Source organism: Aricia agestis, chromosome 5, assembly GCF_905147365.1.
Source record: "Aricia agestis chromosome 5, ilAriAges1.1, whole genome shotgun sequence".
Taxonomy (NCBI): Eukaryota; Metazoa; Arthropoda; class Insecta; order Lepidoptera; family Lycaenidae; genus Aricia; species Aricia agestis.
In genome coordinates, this window is record NC_056410.1 from 15,556,936 (window position 1) to 15,569,281 (window position 12,346).

The 12,346-nt window shown below is 36.1% G+C and overlaps 1 protein-coding gene across 2 annotated transcripts in view; it reads right to left on the minus strand.

The window, feature by feature from the left end:
• Positions 1–256: 256 nt before the first annotated feature.
• Positions 257–12,346, minus strand: part of LOC121727440 (phosphatidylinositol 4-kinase beta) — an 83,102-nt gene continuing 71,012 nt past the window's right edge. For both annotated transcript variants that reach the window (XM_042115294.1, XM_042115296.1), the window contains exons 6-11: positions 10,401–10,490; positions 9,883–10,026; positions 3,898–4,076; positions 3,200–3,311; positions 2,671–2,812; positions 257–2,285 (exon numbers count right to left, since the gene is read on the minus strand). In XM_042115294.1, coding sequence (XP_041971228.1) covers positions 2,104–2,285; positions 2,671–2,812; positions 3,200–3,311; positions 3,898–4,076; positions 9,883–10,026; positions 10,401–10,490 — 849 coding nt within the window. In that variant the 3' untranslated portion in view covers positions 257–2,103. The remainder of the gene's footprint in view (positions 2,286–2,670; positions 2,813–3,199; positions 3,312–3,897; positions 4,077–9,882; positions 10,027–10,400; positions 10,491–12,346) is intronic.

Sequence of the window (12,346 nt, forward strand, 5' to 3'; positions counted from 1 at the left end):
GAACGTAGCGTAAAACAAAAACATAATTTACAGGTAGCATAATTAATGGAGCATTTTGCGAAAGCCTTACGATGAATTTCATAATAAATACTAAATTATAATCGCTTTGCATGAGGAAAATTACATTGAATTTACGGCTACGAACATATTTTATTCATAAAATAATAATAATCTTCCAACTACCTTAAAATATTAACACTTTCATAAAAATAAAAACTAAATTATTGACACCATAGAAAATATTATATATATAAACATTATCTACCATTACAATAATTTCATATTATTTTTTTGGCATTTCGATATAATTTACTAAAATTATAATGGAATATTGATCATATCAATAAATATCTCGGTCGACAAGTATACACTACAAGTCAAGATTCCCCCATTCTCGTATCAGTAGCAATTATTATATGACTATCTATCGCCTAACTAATAACAATTTTCGTCTATTATACAGGGTGTCAGAATGCATATATTTTAGATCTTGTAAAATGAGACCAGTCACCGAAAACATGAAAATATTAATTTACAGGTTTACACCTATCACTTCTTGTCTTTTTTACTCACCTACGAAAACCTAGCTATCTTGCTTCTACGATATTTTTGCGTGCGAGCGAAAGAGGTAAATAGCGATAGGTTAATGGCCGATTGTCTGTGTTCGGTGACCAGACTTTACAACTGACCACCGTGTATTTCACTACATGTCGCAATCGCATTATATCATTTTTCCTCGCGGACCGGCAGCCCAATTCTTGTCATATCTGTTCGAGATTCGAGATCCAAAAATTGGGCCCCAGCGAGTAAACTTAACACTATAACACGGACTTTATGAGTGCGATCGGGTCTAAGTGAGACACTAATACTAAATTTCCTCAATACCCTACCACTCCACGCCGGAAACAATCAGTCTTCTCATTGCGAAAATTATATTATATTTACAAATTTTGCTCTCAATTCGACAGTGAATTTACAAGGAAAGCTGAGTCTAGCGATGGCCGCGGCCTACTATGTCGGAGTCTATTGCCGTGTTTATACAAAGCGCTACAATTTTAAAAATAACTACAATGGACGGGTCAAAATATGATTTGATGGTTGAGCAAACAAATGCTATAGACAAGATCTGAGCATGGAAGCAAATGAAATTAATGAAAACATTTTAAAACTGAAAGTATTCCATTTAAACATAAAATCTTGTAAATGAATACGATCGTATGGCACTAATAAAGAAAACTAGATGACTCCAATTATTTACAATTTTCTACTTGTAGTTCCAACTCATTCTCTCACGCACAATAAGTGCAGATGAACTATAATAGCTGCATGATTGCTTAAATTACAGACAATTTTCTATCCAAGAAACTCTGTTACATCATTTAGATGTGATCAAAAAGGCAATGACTTTTTCATGTTTGCCACACATTTACACATTTTTTACATCTGTCATCAAGGACAGATGTAAAAAATGTGTATGTTTGAAAACATAGTTTTTCTACATCGACAATAGTAATTGAGAAAATTACTTGATGTTTTCAGCTATTTACGAAAATTACATAAGATAACTGTTTGAGTAACAAGTTGACGTAAACAATACTCGAAATTCTATTCAATCTAAAATATGAGTCGAATAAATTCGATTGACTATAAATACTTTGCTATATATATATCGCGATTCACAGTTCAAACTTTTCTATTTTGATCAACAGACGATGTTGTTGAATTTTCTTATGATGTACAGATAAGTTTGTATATTTTTGTTGTACCACCAGATTTGATTTTTAATGGTACCACGAAGTACTTAAATTCTTATTTTCGAAACACTGTTGACTGTTATTACGGTAAGTAATGGTCAATGCTGCAGCATATTATGTGCCTTTAACAAACAAGCAACAGATTTATTAATTACAATTTACAGGATGTATGTGGTACTAAAAATGTATTACAATGTCCCGTTAGTATACCAGATGGTAGTTTAAGGCCGTTTTTAGTATCAGCACACCCCAAAACGCTTTCTAGAATTTCATACATCTCGAGCCATTATCGCCGACGGTTTGCGTGTGTACTAAAAATCAGCCTCAGTGGTACCTTTATATGGTACCATTACAGTATGCCGTTAGTATAGTACTGGTAGTTATCGTACAATCGTGTGGAGAGGCTGTGTAGCGCGTCCCGTACTAGTCTCTCGACTAGCGCGTGAAGTTGGGCTTCAGTTCGGCCGTGGTGGAAGCGAGCTCGGAACGACGTCACTGCGCTACTGCTGCGGAGACACGCGAGTTGACCACCTGGCAATGTTAGGAAATAACATTATTATCTATTTTTCTAGAATGCTAGCTGATCCGGTAGGCGTTGTTTTGCCATATATTCCCAGACCTACATGATAAACCCACAAAATTTCAACACAATAGAGCGGCTTCAAATGAGTTTAGCAACACGAGAATTTTATATTTAAGATAACTCTCTTTTGTGGTGTAATTAAAGTAATACTTGGTCGTAAATATCCAACCTTAGCGAAATGGGCACGAAAATATTTGTCGGATTATTCCGACCTTGGCATTTAAAGGGTAAATCGGTTTAGTAAAACCAGAGATTACCCCAAATATCTCAACTCACAAGCTACTTCTTTATAATATTAAGAATATTAATTAGTATGAATTATAAAAAACCTACCCATCCTCATAGAATCGACGAGATGCACGATCTGATCGCAGTGTTTCCGCGCGGCGATGAGCCCGCGCAGTATCAGTATCTTGAAGTACGCGAACATGTCCGAACCCTCGCCGTCCATCACCTCCACGAATTCGGAAGTCAGCTGAAATGTTAAAATGGTTACACTTACGGTCGTACTGAGATATTATTTAGAACAGTTACACTTACGGTCGTACTGAGATATTTAATTAATACATAATTTTAATTTAATGAAGATTTTGCGATAACTCTATACATTTTCTATCAAACTCATCAAATAAACATTTTTATGAATTATACAACAGTTGTATTTTTGCCTTAATACCAAAGTTAAAACTCTATAGAGGGGACTCATACAGACCCTAAAGTATAAATATTTGTTTTGTTACACTCTGTATATTTGGTACAATAGAAAACTTATACAAAATTGTTGTCCACTATGTTGAAAAGTCAGTTGACAGACTAAAATAATCTTCTAAAATGCAATATGTAAAATATTTTTATTTATTACCTTAAATGGAGAACTTTCAAAGCCCAGGTTCTTGGGAGATATTGAAAATATGAATCCAAAATCGATGTGGATAATATGACCCGCGCTGTCCAGCAAAATGTTACCGTTATGTCTGAAAAAGAATAATTAAAAAGATTTAGAACAGATGATAGAGAATTAAAAAGAATACATTTTGTATTAGATAAGTTACTTCGAATAAATACATTGAATTTTAAACAATTTAGGGTCTGTTTCATCACTTCCTGATAAGTGCCGGATAGGCTATTTTAACTACATTAAATAGACAGATCAAGTTTTTTTTATGACATAAGGGGGCAAACGAGCAAACGGGTCACCTGATGGAAAGCAACTTCCGTCGACCATGGACACTCACAGCATCAGAAGAGCTGCACGTGCGTTGCCGGCCTTTTAAGCGGGAATAGGGTAATAGGGGAGGGTAGGGAAAAGGGTAGAGGATTGGGCCACCGGTATGTCGAGTATGGAAAAATCTCTCAAAAAAGTTGTGGATAGCCTATCCGGCACTTTATCAGGAAGTGGTGAAACAGGCCCTTAATATTATAACATTGTATTACAATTATACTTAAAATATGTAAGGGTTTCAAAAGAAACTCTCATAAGTCAAAAGCTTATGCTTTGCCATAATAACCTAACATAGAGATTGGGCGGGCCGTCTCGCTCGCACACTATCGCCGTCTCACCTGTCCTTCAGCTGCAGCAGGTAGCTGGTGAGCGCGTACGCGGCGGCGGACTCGACAAAGTTGTTCTGCGCCCGCAGGAACCCCTCGCTGTTGGGCGGGCCGTGCTCCAGCTCGAGCCACGCTCGGAGACTCTTGCCCGATTGCTTCTTGATTTGGTGCAGCGACACCGAATTCAATACCTGGAAAAGAAAAAAATGAATGAGCAACACTACACAAAGTAAGCAATACTTCACATAATAAGTGGGAAGTTTTTATAGTTCTTTGATGATTGACGTGTTATGAAAATATTAATAGCTAATGCCTGCGCTTCTGTACGGCTTGGACTGCCTAAATATAGCGTTTGTCCAAGTTAATTAACATTTATATGACTACAATAGGTAGGCCTCCTGTAGGCGTTCTAAAAGTGTTAGTTTCAAACCCCTTTGGAAATAGATGATTTCATTTCAATATCTCACTTTTACTATTTAAAATTAAAGAGAATAATAATATAATAATATCTATGGACGCTTCACACCACGTCAGTCTGGCCCCGTGCTAAGTACCTGAAGGACTTGTGTTACAGGTACCAGACAACGGAAATATATTTAATACTTTTATACTATACATATATTTAAGATTTTTATTATATCATACACATATTTAATACACATCCAGACCCGGGAACATTGAAAACTTTTTGTTCCGTCGGCGGGATTCGAACCCGCGACCCCCGGCTTGAGCTGCCACACACTCAACCAATTGAGCCACAGAGGTCGTCAGAATGGCACATGTCTATGTGAACATAAATAGACATTCCGCAAAATCATTATTATGATATGCCGTATGCGGTATGTAGCATGTATATCGTGATGTTTCAGTAGCAACAGGGCTTAATTATAGGGCCATTAGCGAATGTTCACATTGCGTGCAAATTATACTGTTTATATTCAATTATCCATCTACTAAATTATAAAACAAGTCGCGATGGTAACAATAATTTGGAACCAGTTTCTATAATAATAATCGACGAATATTATCTGGTTTGAAGTGACTTTTTTTGTAATATGACCAATTAAAAAACAAAGTTAATAAAAGTATTGAGTGTCCTAAGCTAACAAGTGATATTTTAAACATCAGCTGAAAAAAAATAGAATATATTATGTGGCTACAGAATATTATGTCATTGTGTATGTTATAATTTTCTGTGTTAATTTCTTGTAATGTTTTGTAGTACATTGAGATTTTTAATGATATTTGAAACTCATGTGATAAAAATTACTGAATATTGAAATGTAATATAATACGATCAAATTAATAAAATCAGCGGAAATATTTCGTGTAGTTTTGAAAATCGCTACAGTTATTCCTTGTGATATCCAGATGAACATGCCAAAAGTCCTCAAGGGTGGGGGGTGAGCTAAGAGTGTAGGGGGGGGTCAAAGGACCCTTTTTTTAGGTTTTTGCTCATAAGTAAAAAACCTGCACAAATAGCATCACGGTTACTTCTAGGAAAATTTTCTACATAAAATTTCCTCTAAATTATGTCCTATAAATTTTTTTGTACGGTCGATACTTTAGGAACTACAGGGGGGGTCAAATTCCTCAAAAGTGCGAATCGCGAAAATAACACGCATCGAACGTCCGAGAATAAGAAAACAACTTATTCTGATTCAAATACCTGCTATTCACAGATAATTATTTGTCCTAGCTGCTATTATTACAAAACGTTAGACTAGTCACCATGAAATTAGGAAGTACTATACAGCTGGAAGGCTTACTTCATCATTTTGAAATATTAAAATGAATCTTACTTCCATGTGCTAAAGTATTATTTTTATTAACTAATATCTCCTTATAGTAGCGAGCACGAGCGAGAAATCGATTTTCTTGGTTTGTCCCTTTCGCACAATTGCCATGTAAAATATACGATAATACATTGGTAGTAAATTGAAAAAAGCATTTTTCGTAGAAAACGATAAAATAAGGCATAAATATTATATAAACGACATGTTTTAATACTGCGCTTTCCTGCTTCAGTTTAATATTATTTAATTTCAATAATTGTTATTAAACTGAGCTTCTCAGTTGTGCGATTTTCTTTTAAAATGTCTTAAGATTTACACATAGGCAAGAAGCATGATTACACTAGTTTGAAAGGGACAGACCAAGATTAATGACCTCTCGCTCGTCGCATGCTTAATGCACAGTAAGCTTTCCAGCTGTACGAAGTTCTTAAGTACTAATTCCATGCTAGTCACTCTTTCCACACGTTTTGTATGTGTGCGTAATATAGAAGAAATAGCAGAGTCAGGAGAAAGGATGTTTTTGGCGATGTATCGTGCAGCCACTGATCAGCTTGATCTTAACAGACATCGATACTCAGTTTTTGTCAAATCCAGCACCAAATCCAAACCAGATCTTTCCTCTCTCCCACCTACAAAAGGATCAGCAAAATTTCACTCATTCCGAGTGTTCCACCAAGTACAAGAGTGGTTAGGTATCGCACTGCCTCCTGAAATGTGGGGATGGAAGCGAGGAGCTGATGGAAACCTCGAGCCTGTTACCACTCATGATCCTCCAGCTCCTGACACCGTGCTGAAGTCAATATTTTGTCGCTGCAAAAGTGATTGCACTGGTAATTGTGGATGCCGAAAAGCTGGTATCACGTGCAGTCTAGTATGCAACGGCTGCTTGGGTTCGTGTACAAATGGCGTACCTGTAGATTTGGTAGATATAGAAGGTGAAGATGATGATGATGTAGTAGAAGAAAATTATTGATTTAATTAAAACTGTCTAATTATTATTTTCTAGTTTTGAATACATTTTGAAAACATACCAATTTTATTTTATTTATAAAACCGTCTCATTTTTTATACCTATATAAAGTTGAACACTCTGTAACTTCTAAAGTATCGACCATACAAAAAAAATTATAGGATCAAATTTAAAGGCAATTTTATGTAGAATGTTTTCCTAGAAGTAACCGTTACGCTATTTGTGCAGGTTTTAGACTTATGAGCTAAAATCTAAAAAAAGGGTCCTTTGACCCCCCCCTACACCTTTAGCTCACCCCCCACCCTTGGGGATTTTCGATATGTTTATCTGGATATCTCAAGGAATAACTGTAGCGATTTTCAAAACTACACGAATTATTTCCGCTGATCGTCCATTTTCGGCTTAATTTTCTTAGGCTAATAGCGGTTCTGCAAATTGATAAAAGAGAATAACAATACAAGCTCAATGGTAGGAAATATTATCCTTATCAGAAATATGCCGGCGTCAAACAGATCTGTAAGTACATCATTGTTTGCTTGTTTGTTATTAGTTATTACATTTCCTAGAACAGTGAACGTTATACATAGAACTTAACGTCATTAGACAGAGCATACGAGAATAATAATATAGTACTTGATGAAACTATTATTGATGAGTAATAACTAATAAGACAAACACAATGCATGAGCTTTGCTCGGTATCCGATGAAAATGACATTTTCTAGAAATGATTCCTAGCTAGATCGATTTATCGCCCCGCAAACCCCTATATACTAAATTTCATTAAAATCGTTGGAGCCGATTCCTCGTTTAAAGATATAAGATATTACCTTTCATTTATTCCTTATTATTACATGAATATTATATTGTCATATTTTTCCTCATAAATAAGCTAAGATGAGAGTTCTTCTATGAAGCTATCTTTGCCTGTACATTGGATAATAATTTCACAATGACAACGACGTGCATTAGGTCTTGTATTATTATTTGTTTGATGTGACAGATTATAATTTTCTTTCAAAAGCCGTTCGAAACAGGTACAATAACAGGTTGTATTATCATATTATATGAGCCAAAAAACTAGATCATAACACACCTAAAACTCCACCTACACGCGCCCACTTCAATGAAAGAAAATAACAATGACGTCAACTGCCAAATTAGAGTACCTAGTCAAGGCGGCGAGGACTAAAAATGTAAGGTCACATTTCGCAATAGCCAGCTGTGATTCGTGAATGGAACTCACGATCAATTACGCTATCATCAACATCTTTGGCACCTACGGTACAGAATTAAATAACTATTTGTATGATGATTATAGACTGTAATGGACACAAAATAGAGTTTACTTTTCCATATATTTACAACCATATTTGCCATTTTTGTGCACCTTACGCGTTGGTTTTCACTCCTACACTACATAGTTTTAAATTATACTTTATTTAAACTACCTGATGATTATACATGTACCTATCAGAAGCTCGGTATTGTATTTGAATAGAACTTGGTTTATTTAACCCTTAGTAATAAAGATACATAATTGCAAAATGACTTTTCATGAGTGTGTCAGACAGGGGTATTCTTTTACCCCCTTAATCTAAAATCCCTTAATCTTAAATTGGAAAAGTTTTAAAGATACTTTTTAAAGAGGTCTAGTAATAAGAACTCCCTTTTTATGCCGAAATGCTGAGACCTCATTAACAAAAACTTTAAAATACTTCCTTTTTAATGCTTCAACTTCCAAGCGGCGATAGAAAAAAAATCCGCAAGGAATAATCATACAATAGGAATTTCATCAGAGGAAATGACAATAATTATATTTTATATGTAATTTGTAGAATCCCGATAAGATATCATATCGGCAAATCTGTTAAGTATTATTTATTAACAAACAGTAGGTAAACGGAGAAAGTCTTACAGATAACGCAAATCGCAATATATTATGTTATAATATTTGTAATGTTATGTGTTACAAAGATTAATTAAAACACGTAATATTTGCTATTCAAAAATAACTTATAACTCCACAACTTTGCTAACATTAGTCCTCTTTATAAGATTTTCTACATCTATATATATAAAACTCAAAGGTGACTGAGTGACATGGTGATCTATCAACGCACAGCCCAAACCACTGGACGGACTGGGCTGAAATTTGGCATGTAGATGATATGACGTAGGCATCAGCTAAGAAAGGATTTTGATCAATTCCAACCCCAAGGGGTTAAAATAGGGGATAAAAGATTATATATAATAATCTTATATCTTTAAACGAGCAATTCTTGTATATATTTATATAAATAATATATAATTGGAATCTCGGAATCATTTTTAGAAAATGACATTTTATTCGTGTTTTATCGAATACCGAGCAAAGCTCGGTCAAATAGCTAGAACTTTTTAACGCGAGCAAAGCCGCGGGCAAAAGCTCGTTGTTTAATATAAAATAATTTAATGTCTACATAGTTGGTGTATAGCTTAGTTTTCGCTTCTTCACGGGCTGATGTCACTTATATTATGAGAGTAGACCACGGGAAAGGCTACTGGCTACTTCTTAGCGGAAAATGTTCGATTCCCGTGGCACGTGGTCTTTACGCGGTAGGAGCCGCGCGAACGTCTAGTCAATAAATAAATTAACTTCACGCTTACGCTAAACCATGTGACTGTCACTGTTCACTAAATTGACATTTTCACGTGTAAGAATGAGAGAGAGTATAGCGGTACTGACCATCTGGATGTGGTGGGACACATTAGTATCCATCACATGACAGGCAGACTGACAGCAACACGGATTATCATATTACAGCTCTCATTGTCTATCAAATGGCCTTTTCAACTCGTAAGAGAGAGATAGAACATGTACTGACCGGCTATGACTGCCATGAGGCCGAACACATTAGTATATCATCTGTCAATTTTGGACGGCGCCAAAAAAATATAAGCCAGCTTATATTGTTTCTCTCCTTGTTACATTTCTTACAACGTAAACAATAAAACATAGATGCAAATAATAAAAAGCCGCTAAGACATTAGTGTGGGCCGATATTTCAAGTGTAAACATGAACCATTTTTTGTGATGATTTTTAATGAGAGTAATTAGAAATTGATTTTTTTTCGAAAATGGCGTGACAGTTAAGCTATTATGACAGACAGGCACATGGATTACCATATGGATGTCATTGTCTATCAAATGGTCATTCCAACTAGTAAGAGAGAGATAGAGCAGACTGACCGGCTGTATGAGGCCGGACTCCTTGTCGAGGCACAGTATCTCGTACGGGCGCAGACGCAGAGGCACGCGCTCCGCGTCCCACACCGCCTGCAGCCGCCGCAGCAGCTGCGCCGCTAGCAGCTCCTGACGCAGGTCGTCGCCCACCTGGGAATTAAAGTAAATAAGTGTTGAAGGAAAAGTGAATACTGCTATAGTGGCTTCCACTTGAGACGTCAGACAGAGGCCGTGCCGAACGCACACAAGCTCTAAGGCGGTCGCTAACCGCAAACACACTGTGTATGTTTGCCGCGGGCGTGTGCGACGAAAGTCATGTCCATCTCAGCTAGCGGAAGACCTATTTTTTTCAGCCTTTGGGAGTATTCAAGGGTTTCATAACGCAAGTTTGGACAATTTTAGACAACCCCCTCTTTATTTGCGACCGCAATATAGTCTCATAATTACTCGTTGTTAAGCTGGTCAGGTCTCAATGAAACCGGCTACCGTCACCGAAACTAGTGTAGGTGGAGGTTTTTAATTACCTTGACGATGCAGCCCAGTAGCCGCCATCCCGCCAACGCGCCGTACGGCGACGCCGACCGCATACGCGACAATTTGCTTTCCCAGGACTCCTGTGAACAATATAAAAATATTGTTAATATTAAAACGAAATAGCTTAAATGTACTCAGTGTCACTCTCATGAAAGGTTGCAGTTTTTGCCAGGAATTTCTCTCTTTAATAACTCAGTTAACCATCAAAAAAAGGCTAAGACAAAATTTCTAATGGAGCCTAAATACATAGCTCCATAGTTCTGGCGCAATGGGGTGAGAAATAAACATTACTGTTAACTGTTAAAGCAAATTTTTAAAAACAAGTTTATAGAAGTTATAAAAATTGTAATTTCTATGTACCTATGTAACTCGTTTTAAAATTGTCTCGACTCTCGTGCAACATTAATTAAAACTTAAATGTCTCGATTGATTAAAATGTTCAATTGAATTCATTGTATGTAATAAAGTTTGCCCTTTATTGAGGAGCTGTAATTAAATTTTATTGGGGCTGCAAACAACATAAGAGCGTCTGGACCAACTTTCAAGATTCAATTTTATCTTGATCTAATATAAATATGAATTGACAGTAAGTAAACAGATCTGCCGCCGAAATATTAATTATCATCTGAAACTTTATTTTATAAAGTTTATTAAGGTTTTTTTATACAATCCCGTTTATAAAGTTCTCATTTCTTTCTTTATTTAAAAAAAATATAACATGACTCCCGCAACTCCGTTGCGCCAAAATTCATTTATCGCTCGGGAACTGTACATTTTTCCGGCATAAAACGTATGCTATGTCCTTTCCCAGGACTTCATACCAAATTTCAGCAAACCCGAGACTCGAAGTATTTCTATTTTCAGCAGTCGGATCAGTGGCTTGGACGTAAAGAGGTAACGGACAGACTGATAGACACACTTTCGCATTTATAACAATATTAGTATGGTTCTATATTATATATTACTTATAAAAATATTTACACCACGAATATTTTACAATCGGTCTGCTTATCTTTGTCTGGCATGTTAGAAAAATACATATATTTCGAATAAAGACAGCGGATTTCGAATAGGTTTACGCTGCCAAGATATAATATTTATTATTAAGAGGACATGTTTTAGCAAAGGCTTATGAGCTTCTGACCCTGGACAAGAATCGTCGCGGCGACAGTTTTGTCGCTCGTTGTTTAGTAACTATGTCAATAACAGTGAACGTTTATAGTTTTATAGCGTGATAATTAGCGAATTTAATTGAGAATGAGTCACAGATCACGAAGAGTCGCGTGAAACACAGATAACATTATAACGACCTCGCTAGTATCTTGACCTAAAATGTAATGAGAGTTGGAAAAAAATATGACAACTTTGTGAGACTGTTCAAAGTACGTGTTAAGATTTAAGTGTAATTTTAAATTATCATATTATTAACCTTTTAGGATCAAGAGTAAACATAACTTTCGTTGTAATCATTCCAGTGTATGCTTATGCTTTAGATATCATTTGGGCATCTTTTTCGTCTGGTGAAGTGGTGATAGAAAACCGCGAACTTTCATGTCGGTTTTTATGTCCCAACCAGACAGCGTCTAAAGACGCATTCACATTAACTTCACAACTTCTATACTATAAAACGAGTCGCGCGGCTCGTTTTAGTAAAGAAGTCGCGCTGCTGCCGCACTACTCGCGACTTAATGTGAAGACGCTGTAATAGCCTTGCACGTCACGCCTATACCGTTTTTAGAGTACCTCTATAAAACATTCGTACATAGCGCCGACAGTATCAGAATAAAAAGTTTATTTGGTCTGAGCCGACAGTAGACAAAATCGTCCATTTACATTAATTTCCACAAAAATCAGTATATTATGTACTTCTCAAGTAAAGAGTATCGATTGCAGGTAGATTTAACTTTACGTGGGCTAAATTAGCTTTAGTCGTCGA